This window comes from Macrosteles quadrilineatus, unplaced genomic scaffold (assembly GCF_028750875.1).
Source record: "Macrosteles quadrilineatus isolate MER2022 unplaced genomic scaffold, UCM_ALF_1.0 Scaffold_7__1_contigs__length_78375512, whole genome shotgun sequence".
In the NCBI taxonomy this organism is placed as follows: domain Eukaryota; kingdom Metazoa; phylum Arthropoda; class Insecta; order Hemiptera; family Cicadellidae; genus Macrosteles; species Macrosteles quadrilineatus.
In genome coordinates this window covers 5,036,262-5,048,053 of record NW_026542600.1, presented here as the reverse complement: position 1 = coordinate 5,048,053, position 11,792 = coordinate 5,036,262, and the positions used below count along the sequence as shown (strand labels likewise).

The window sequence follows — 11,792 nt, the reverse complement described above, 5'->3', positions numbered from 1 at the left end:
TACCATCTTAGTTAAGATGTATGTATGAGAATTTGATGTTTCTAGCATTGTGGTCAGTGAACATATGAACATAATAAACTATTAGCTGATTGACTTCAAAGAATATAATCTATAAGCAGGTCGCTTATAGGAACTTTATCTAATGAAGAAACGCCCTTGACATAAAAAAACAATAACAAAGGAAAAACAATGGGAGGATAGTGTTCCCTTGTTAGTAATAATTACTAACAAAAAGTCAATTTAAAAAATGAAGACCTAATGAATATCTAGATAGAGAAACACGCCTTCAGCGTGGCATATTTTGCTCATTATTTGCAATTAAAACGAGAACGCCGGAAATTCTCTGGGCACGAAGGTTTGCTGCGACGGGGTTACTTATTTTGACATACTTCATTTGAAATTTTGAATAAGTAATGTACGAACTTCTTAAATTTAAACTCTTGTGCCATATTAGGTCTTATACAGTCAAAGAAGATAATTAGATTTGGCTGACTCTAACGGCATGACGACTCCCTAAACAAAACAAAATTGTATTACAAAATACATAGATATTAAAACAAGACTCCTTTTTTGAGAGAATGATAAGTTTTAATTTACAAAAGTACAAAAATACCCCAACTACATTTATACAGTATATACAAGCTATCTAAAAAATTACGTATGATAGGTTAGATAAAACTAACAATCACTAATGTAAAGACAGTATGGAAAACACTGAAATTAATATCTTTACTTAATTAAGTATTATAAGGGTTTGGCACGATTGGAGGAAAATGTCTACATCTTGGGAAACTACTGTTGGCACAACGGGTTTATGTAGATATTTGATTTGAGATGTTTCAAGATTTAATTTTGTCATAGGGTTTTGAAACAATATTAGAAAACATATTGTTTAGTAGAAGAATGTGAATACACATAATTAAATTTACTGGGACCAATGTTAATAATTCATCATGAATCTATCTATCTTGATCTTCATCTATCATGAAGATCACATAATTAATATAAAATTTTTTCGATATAAAATTTGAAAAATGGGTTAAATAAAAAGTAAAACTATTTGCAAGACAATCTGGTAAAGTATCCAATAGGTATTGGTTCCAAATGTATGATACATTATTAATTATATTATTAATATGATACATTATTAAATTATAAATCATTTCGTAATATTACTCGCTACGTGTGCTAGAAGAATTACTAAATACAGTATTTTTTTCTCTAAGGGATTCAAACCAATTAATAGTGCTTTATGAAAATATTTTGTTTGGTTTATCCTGGACTTCATTGATCTGTATTGTTTTGATAACACGAGCGAGTTTTAATTAGGTAAGCCAAATCTATAATTAAAATTGAATTTTACCTCTATTGCTAATAATATTTTCATGGATTGTTATTAGTCTTACCCGTATGAAAGGGGAAAATTTGTGAAGATATCAACTGTTTTGCTTAAGTCTATTATATTACTGTATTTACATTGGCAACAAAAAGATTTAATCTGTCATAAAAAAATAAATATTCTACTACTAAGTGCAGTAAGAATTGGAATAACTTGTTAATGGAATTGGAAGTTGTTTAAATATCTGTTGGCTTTGTTTGTGTTCAAATATTGTTTTTATATTATTTACTTCTTTATAAAGTTAACATTGGTGGGTTTTGTTTTGAAGACTATATCCCCCCCCATTAACACTGGTATCATTATATGATGGTTTCACCTAGTAACTACTTGCACATTTCATGGATTTATAATTCTACAAAATGACTCTACAAATCAATATTGATCATAAACATAAACAGATGACGTCGCTGGCCCGAATATATACTAATAAACTATAAACGTAAAGTTTTTAGCAGATCCACTCAAATATTGTTACAAACACTGACGGGCCAGTAACGTAACTTGTTTATGATCCATCCAATTGTATTTTCTAATATCCATGGTTAACAAGTAGATTGCAAAACTTTTTAATTGACATTCCACTGATCTTATTTTATCGTTATTACTAAATAACTGCTTAGTATCATTGTACAACATTACATTATATAACCGCATATACAAAGTAATGAAAACATTTACAATATCTATTGTTTATTTTACCAAGGAAAATGCTTTTTCACCCTTAACGTAGATGAAAAAATCAAATATTCCAAGCGTGAATATATCCAACACAATAAAACTCAGGTTTCCAACACGCATGGAACTTTGGACTTTTTCTGGACTAATTTGTTATTTTAAAAAGTATATCACTGTCTACATTACATTAGGTACTATCCATTTTGACGAGTTTCATTCCTGATCTTAGTAGTGGAGGAAGTTTCCATAGGGTGCAGGAGCAGGACTGGGCACGACGGGTGCGACAGGGGCAGGATGGGAAGGATGGACAGGGGTGGGCGTGACAGCTACTCTCATGATCCTCAGGTTGACCTCTTGTGGACTGATGGTCCGTCTTAGGAATTTCTGGAGTCTTGTGGAGACGACCCACAACTCACCACGGTCCCTCTCTGCAGAACGGATGTCCAAGACGAACTGGAGTTGCTCAGGATCGTGCGCAAGAACCCTGGGATATAAGTTTAATTATTATATATGCGCAATTTGTAAACATGGTTTAAATATTATTTATTATAATAAACTGTTAAAAACATATCTGTATTTGAACAATAGTGGGGCTGCCACGACTTTGAATTGTGCATACCTTTATTTTTTGCCAGTAATAATCTGTTACCTGTTTAGTTGAGCATAACAGCTCGCTAGGAATAGTTCTTAACTTAACTGTTCTATTCAGATTTCGTTTGTTCAGATATAATCAGATTCCCATAATATTACCATTGTAATAATTAAAGTGACAACCTCCTCGAGTGAAACCAAGTTATATTACAAGTCTCTTCTCTCCATGTTGTTACCTGTGGTCTTGGGAGCCGGGTGTCCAAGCAGCCAGTGCGGTCTCACTGACTGGGCAGAACACCAATGAACCATCTCTGAGGTCGACAGCGATAGGAGCAGCTTGGGAGCTCTTATGACCCACCAGAGTCACAGGCAGGTCACTGTCATCGCCGTTGTTGGGGCCAGCCTTGAGAACGGATGTCGGTATGGAGGAGATGCGGTTGGAGGCGAACGCTTGGAAGTAGAGTGTGCGTTCTGGACCAGGGGCAGACAGGGCGAGGCCGATGACTCCGTCCATCAGAGTGAAGTATTCTCCGGCAACCTGTTTCAATTGTCAAAGGTTTCACATGCTTAAGCGTGCTTACAAATTATTTCCGATCAAAACACTGGCTACATAGGCTTAGCCAAACTGAATATAAAACGGTTATTAAAATAGCGTGACTTCTTACATGATGCTAATCCCCAAAATTGCTTACAGCAACTAGTTTCAGCACCGAGTTGGTGCCATCTTCAGGCTTTATTACAACACATACCATTGCAGTATAGACTAGACTCTACTTCCGCCGGGTTAGTGTGGTTGGCAAAATCAGCTTTTTAAATATTAAGGTGTCGTAATTTTCCTCTAGTTTGTGTTTGACAAAGTGCTGTTTCGTTTTAGCGAATTTCCCTATAGGGAAGTAGCTATTACTGTAGGTGGCATGGTAAGACCTAGGCCCGGGACCGATTTACTTTTTCATTTTGATGTCCCCAGAGGCCAAAATCACCATTCGTTAAAATTTTTATATATGTATATATATATATGTGTCCGTGATAACGATAACTTGAGTAATTTTCATCCGATTTTGATAAAATTTGGTTTGAAGGTGTAAGGCGGGATAAACTTGAATGAATTCGCGAACCAGCATGATCGGACTATGGGAACGGGGTTTTACGGGGGGTTTTATGGGGTAAAAATTGGTTTTTCTAATTTTTGACCCTCCAAACGCAAAATTTCCCAATTTATCTTCAGACCTTCTTAAAGAGCTTAAAAAACAAATAATTTAGTATATCAAAGTGTTTTTGTACTATTATTAGTTACGGAGAAAATTCAAATAATTGTTATTTTAAAATTCCCATGTTATTCTTATGGGGAATATTGTAAAATGTTGTAGTCTTCTTGTTTATGGATATATTTTGATCAAACTTGGTAAATTTATTTATTTTATACCAAGTTAATAATATTTCTCTAAAAAACACACTTTTTACCCTCCCTGTAGCAGCAAGCCTATGTACTCATAAAAATTAATGTTAATTAAATACATTTAATTGAAAATCAATTCAGGCAACTGGAAATTCGCTTAGTCGGCAGGTTTGCTGCGGCGGAGGTATTTTCTTTAATCGACAGTCTTCAGAAGACGACGACTACATTCTTGTACAACCTGAAGATGTCACCAGCTCACACAAGAATGCATGATGGCACAATAGCCTAAGTGCTGAAACTAGCTGTAAGCAATTTTGAGTATTACCATAAATCAGGTATATACACCATTTTAATATTTATTGGTAATTTGGAGGCTTTTACACCAACTCAAAGTGCAAAGTAGATCAGAAAGTAGAAGGAAATCATGCAACATTCTGAAGTTTTAAATAAAAAACAATGGATGTTACAGTTCTGAACAGTTTTTAAAATTGTATATAGTTAAGAATACTTTTGAACAACCTCTTAATTAGCACTTTAACATGATGGTACTGTTATAGAAACGCAATGGAAATGCGTCAACCAAAACTATTTGATATGTTTGAACCTAAAATTTACAAGAAGGTAAATATAAAAAGAGTTTAGGGTGAGTCGGTGGCTCAGTTGGTAGCGTCACGGACTTCGGACCTCGGGCCCAAGGCAGCGATGTCGTGGGTTCGGATCCTGGTCATTGCCACAAACATTTGATCAGTAGGCTACAGTTCACCTCCGTACTGTACCGGCTTACCCCTTGCTTTGCTAGATATGTTCCGAGCACGGGCAGTTTTAGTCTATGTGGGCGTGCAAATGAAAGGTTAAAAGAGGACGCCAACCTCTTAAAAAAGTTAAAATGGCAATTGATGTCTCTGATGAGCGCGGTGATGATCGGTGTGACTAGTCGAAATCATTGGTTATTATAACACCTTATATATATTAACTGTCTTCTTATGTATCCAGTATGTATGTAATTATATCTAAAAGTATTGAAAGAGACACGTTTTACAATATTTCTGTACCTACACTTTAGATATAAGATTTTTTCTTAAATTCTTACAGTTAGTGTGGTTTTTTCAATGTAGGCACTGCTCCTACTTTTGAATTCTTTAGTGACGCTTATATAAGGTTACCAATTGACATTTGTTGTATCATAAACAATATGTTTACATACATTGGCGTGTGTGTGTGTCAAATGTTATACATATACAGACTATAGCATAAGTGAGTACAAGAATTTAGGAATAATAACGGGTCAAAATAATACGTAAATCAAGAATAAGATTATATTTCTCAAAAATGCCTCGTTAGCGATATATCCGCCATTAGGTTTTTACGGCTTTCAAATTTATATTTAGAAACCTTTTTAAGATACCTTTTTGAAATTTGACATAAGATGTTTAAAAAGCTATTCTTAGGAAAATAATTACTAACATTTATTGTTTCAAAGTGATGGCAGTTTTAATGTTTATAACTTAAATTACTGAAGAATGGGAGATTTTATGAAAAAAATGTCAAGAACAATTTGATATCAAACAACACAAAGCTAAATCTATAATCAAATAGCTGAGAAATTACGATTTTAGGCGCAAAACAGGGGCACACCTACAGATCGTGATTTGGAGCTATTTATTATGTACAGATCCTTTTGAGCTTGGTGTTATTTGATATAAAATGTTCAATGCTAAATATAGTTTTCTTACCATTTGTCCACAACATTTATCAATAAATTAAGTCAATGGTCACTATTTTGAAAAAAAAAATAATATTTTTTTAGATACCTTTCCTGCAAATAGCTCATGACTGTTGAAATTCGTACGCCAAATTTCATAAAGATATCAGAAATAGTTTTAAACTTATAAATGTAAAACGCAACCAATAGTGAATATCTCACTGACGAAGGCATGGTTAGAAAAAGTCATATAGATGATTTTCTATTAGTTTTGGCCCATTAAATCTACTTCTAAATCTTTTGAGCGCCCTTTAAAACATTATTATATAAGCACAAAGCATTTTTCTCCATTTGCTCCTAATTAGCGTTAAATATACGCTTACCCTAAAAGTACCCCAGTCAGGTTCAGGGAAAAACGCGGGGTTACCGAGCCTCCAGGCAGAATCTCTTCTGGCATCATAGACGACCAGGCCAGGGTTGGTAGTATCACTCATGTACACGAAGATGTTATCGCAACTGGCAGCGTGACCATCCAGGCCCTCATTCTGGTCATCCAGCACGAGATTGGTCAACAGAGTGTTGGGCCGAAGGACTTCAGGAGGAAGAGTGATACTACGGATCTGCAAATGTTACAGAAGCGTTTGTAGGCTGTCAATATTATTGAGACATAAAATGTAAAAAATATACAAATTTAGATAATATGAATCACGCCTTGAAAATTACTAGATTAAAATTCAAATAAAATCATTTCGTCTCAAAAGCAAGAAGTGAATTGCGTAAACGCCGACAATATTACTGCTGCGCTATGAAGAACAAGATCAAACAATTAATCGATCAACCATTGCAAAAAATCATCGTGGTCAAGATTTACACCCAATGTACTATTTTTTTTTATATCAACCTTCATAACCTACTAGCGTGTCAAGTGTGAGGTCGAAGATGAGGATTTTGGGAGGACAAGCAACTCTGAAGTTGACTAAAGAGTCCATGACTCTACTGTCCAAGTTGTATTAAACTTAAACTACTACCTACTAGAGTGTCAGTAGTGAGGTCGAAGATGAGGATCTTGGGAGGACAGGCAACTCTGAAGTTGACTAAAGAGTCCATGACTCTACTGTCCAAGTTGTATTAAACTTAAACTACTACCTACTAGAGTGTCAGTAGTGAGGTCGAAGATGAGGATCTTGGGAGGACAGGCAACTCTGAAGTTGACTAAAGAGTCCATGACTCTACTGTCCAAGTTGTATTAAACTTAAACTACTACCTACTAGAGTGTCAGTAGTGAGGTCGAAGATGAGGATCTTGGGAGGACAGGCAACTCTGAAGTTGACTAAAGAGTCCATGACTCTACTGTATAAGTTGTATTAAACTTAAACTACTACCTACTAGAGTGTCAGTAGTGAGGTCGAAGATGAGGATCTTGGGAGGACAGACAACTCTGAAGTTGACTAAAGAGTCCATGACTCTACTGTCCAAGTTGTATTAAACTTAAACTACTACCTACTAGAGTGTCAGTAGTGAGGTCGAAGATGAGGATCTTGGGAGGACAGGCAACTCTGAAGTTGACTAAAGAGTCCATGACTCTACTGTCCAAGTTGTATTAAACTTAAACTACTACCTACTAGAGTGTCAGTAGTGAGGTCGAAGATGAGGATCTTGGGAGGACAGGCAACTCTGAAGTTGACTAAGGAGTCCATGACTCCACTGTCCAATACCCAGAGACGATTGCAGCGGTCCAGACGTGTGCGGAAGACTGAGAGCATTCCTGTGCAGTTGTCGCCCCCAACTTCGCCAGCGGCGGCATCTCTGTGCCAGTCCCAACTGGGGTAGGGCTGTGACAGAATTATGCATCGTCAATAAAAATTCTAACCGTCTCTAGAATACAATAGATCGATAATGTGAAGATAAGTCAAGTCTGATAATTAAATTGAACAATTCAATGTCATTACTTCAGAACAAGTCCTTCAGCCGTAGTCGTTCATTAAAATCGCAAGGATCATAGTCCACAAAAGGTCATAGGTCATCATAGGTTCAAACCACAAAATAATGCTACATTTACTATGGATCAAGGGTTTGCATATTGTATTAGCACTGTGTACACAGCAGTTTGTTCAACAAACCACTTAGTTAGCGAGAATCTACGCACAATCAATAGTGATGGTTGTAGTATGTAATCCAAATCACATTACTTAAAAACATGAAAACAATTATCTATGAATGGGGTTGCATATAACACACATTAAATCTAAATAGCAATAAGAAAGAACATACTTGTAGTTTAGGGGAGAGTTCTGAATAGCCGCCAGGTCGGTTGCGAGGTATGAAGGCTAAGCTGAGGGGAGCTCCTGGCATAAACCTGGGCAGAGAGAGGAATATCCTCTCCCAGCCAATCTCTAGACCCGTGGTCGGACTCTGCGAGGTAGAGTAGTTGGCATTGGTAGGGTAGTTGTAGGGGATGTCAAAGTCAAAAAGGTTCCATTGGTTGATGATCTCTAACTCAGCAGAGACCAACTCGCACCCAAGAAATACCAGGAGTACAGTCCTGAAGATCATCCTGTCAAACAAACAATCGGCGTGATATCATAACTTAGACAAAGCAACAGTGTATTCTAATGCCGAAAAATTACATTATATATACATAATAATAATAATAATAATACAATAATAATAATACAATAATAATAATACAATAATAATAATACAATAATAATAATACAATAATAATAATACTAGGAGAACACCTGTCCTCCGTTCAGGGTTGGCGTATAAGTATAAATTGCTGATTGCAGTTATACTCCTGCTTTGCGTTTCCAATGGGGGAGGACACGGTTTTAGAAAATTTGGTCCTTTTAATTTACGGTGTGCTGTAGCACACATCTACCATAGCCATAATGTTCTGCCACTACACCTAAACAATAAAAAAGTAAATGACCGAATATTCGCACAATATAAAAAAACTATTTATAAATGAAAACATAAACTTAACTTAAAAAAACTCCTATTTTGACATTTCTCTTGTGTTTCACAGCTTTTTGTTGCTTATCGGTTCAAATTAGCTGTTGTCATAAATGAAGAAAAAAATAGTACTGCACCCTGTTGGTAATCCTTGTAACTTTTTAATGATATTGAATATCATAGAACCGACTTGTGCAGTTGAAACACCTGACAAAATTCGTTGATTATATTAAATAATATGAATACTCACAAGGTTAACATGGGAAACTCCAGAGCCACGGGGGTGGAGCCCGTAATAAGTACATATGTCTATATGTTAATCGGGAACGTGAGCTATCATCATACCCAATTGCAGCCCCATCTGACCAGTACTTAATGCGTGATTGAACTTCAAACAAACACACAAACTTTCATATTTATAATATTGAGTATGATATAATGTATGTATTTATATAAGATTACTCGAACAAAAACCATTCGGTTTTGATAACATTATGTACAAACGTGTAAACAATTACTAAACACGCTGTTATTCTTCCGGTTTGGTGCAATATTTTTTTTGTAAAATTTCTGTTATTCAAATTCACAGAAAGTACTCACCACAAAAATAATAACTGGTTGAAAAACATTATGGGCGGAGTAGGCGAGAAGTAACGAGGAAGTAGGCCTTTGGTTACGCCAGCTGTGAGCTGTGAGTTGTTCACTTATCGCAGCATTTTATGTAAATGTTACCACGCCTAAATGGGACGAGGCCCTTTACATACGAATATCACGACTCGTACACTACTTTCTCTTTCTCTCTTCCAATTCGCGCTCTCATTCTGTCCAATTTAAATCATATTGTATTGGTAATACCATTGATACAGTTCCTGTTGCCCTTTGGTCAATATAATTTCCAGTGTTTGAAGTAATTTATGTAATTAAAAAAAATAAATAATATACAATTTGTGATGACACTTGAGTTAAATAATAATAAGGAACGGTGCTACTGTAGATGTTTAACTGAAATTTACGTACATTTTTTTTATGTATGTGCAGCACTGCTTGGTAACAGTGTTGATGACTTCAGTGATCGCATCAGTCCCCTATTGTATAAGTACTTCAACGAACAGCTGTCTTACTTCAGAAGAAAATGCTCCAACATTATCTTTGTTATGCTTGTTTTGTAGCTGATGTTTGTTTGTTTTTCCTAAATCTCTTTCATTCTTGTTTTCATTCATAGATTTATTGTTGTTTGTTGTTATTTTTTCACGTAGAACTTAATGTCAACATAGTTTATATTTTGTTAATTCTTGAGGAGATATTTGTTGTTGTTACTTTCAAAATCTATATGCTTTTTCTAGAGTCCAAATTAATATTACATATTTTTTGTTATTATCTGCACAATACTTTGTTAATGTTATTATCTGTAATTTTTGTCACGTTGTTGTTTTCTTGTTATTATTTTTGTTGCAATGCTACTTTGTTTCATGGTCATTATTTAACTTATTTTGTTATATTTTTGTTATCTTTTCATTCTGCTCATGTGCTAAAACACATATTTTGTAAATGGTGTATCCGTTGATATGAATAAATAAATAAATAAACTGTTGTTACTAAGGCACAAACTCGTCAATTCTGTCTAAATACCCATGAAGGGTAACTTTTGATGTTATTGTAGTATGAATGTGTACACAAGACACGATAATAACAAACACGTTTTGATAACGTTACAATAGTATTTTTATCCATCAGAACTACTTTATTTTGCAAAACAGGTGGACGAACTTTAAATTCAGACAGTCGTACACTAGTGAGGAAAGGGCCTTCTTTACACTTTCAGTTTTCATTGTAGTACGCCTATGACGAAAAGTATGCGAACTAAGTAAAGTTAAAGGCGATGGAGATTGTACCCTTGTCACTTACACGAGCTTGACAACACATTGGGACTTCATCTTTGGAAATGGTACATCTTTATTTGTGGTTTATAAGAAAATAAATAAAAAAAAAATACTATGTAAGGTAAAATGCAAGGATTTGGCAGCTGTTTAATTCTATGTATTGTAGTAGTGCGCGTGTATATTGTGATTATCTTAATCGGAAAATAATTAGATCCAAGGGATAAGATGTAGCAAACATTCAAATTAATTTATCTTTGTCCTTGATGCTGTGTTTATGTTTAAAGTACCTATTATTTTAGGTTGTTTTTCACACAACGTACAACGAATAAAATATCGAAATCAAAGCATACTGCACAGTGTTTATTAAACTTTTTTAGTATCTACAGTTTCCACTTTTGTCTTTTCTTTTTAGAAAATTTATACATGCATTTGTTTTTTCAGCCAGCTCTCTTAGCAAACAACAATACATTTAGAAATCAACCACCTTCCCAAACTGGAATTTTGAGGCGCAACAGGATGATTTATATTTCCTTAACAAGATTGAGGTGGGAGTCAGTAAAGGATGTAACATAATTAATCGACCGGCGACCGGGTATTCGGTTACGCAATGACTACTTTCGCGATCTGATAGAGATAGAGATGACAATGGATAAGTAGAACAGCTGTTTAAAATTACTGCTTTCAGTGCTTTACACTTGGATTTCACAGATAACCTTTAAAAAGAGGCTTCAAAACAGGGTGTTTTCTGCGCAACCCAAATTAAAAGTAATTTGAGACACGTTATAACGACAAAACAAGCTTATATATTGGCATCCCTGTTTTCTTTACTTCATTGCCGATCAGCTGATATGCATGCATAGTTATATCTATGAATTTTAGTGTTGTTGGGCATTTATTATAGATAAGACTCAACATGGTGTTTTCACAAGTTCAAATAGGCCCACGATTTATGTTTACTACGGATTCGGTGACCTTAAAGTTGTATATGTCAATCACAACTGCACAACTGTTGACTTATTAACTGAAATCACTGGATCACACCTAGAAACATAATTTGAAACTTATCTTGGCATAAAACCAATAATATACTTTTAACGTATTCTTATTGCGAAGATACCCTGTTGTGTCTTATTTAGAATAAATTCCCAATTAACCTCAACAATAGCTAGAAAAAAAGCATTTTAGCTGATCGGC

At 34.9% G+C, this 11,792-nt stretch overlaps 1 protein-coding gene across 1 annotated transcript; it reads right to left on the bottom strand.

Annotated features, from left to right (window-relative positions):
• Nucleotides 1-566: 566 nt before the first annotated feature.
• LOC128998166 (protein yellow-like) lies at nucleotides 567-8,316 on the bottom strand. Its single transcript, XM_054424179.1, has 5 exons — nucleotides 8,035-8,316; nucleotides 7,386-7,595; nucleotides 6,147-6,383; nucleotides 2,902-3,203; nucleotides 567-2,558 (listed from the first exon to the last, which is right to left on the bottom strand). Exons 1-5 carry the CDS (start codon nucleotides 8,314-8,316, stop codon nucleotides 2,300-2,302), a joined length of 1,290 nt encoding a protein of 429 aa, XP_054280154.1. The 3' UTR covers nucleotides 567-2,299.
• Nucleotides 8,317-11,792: the final 3,476 nt, after the last annotated feature.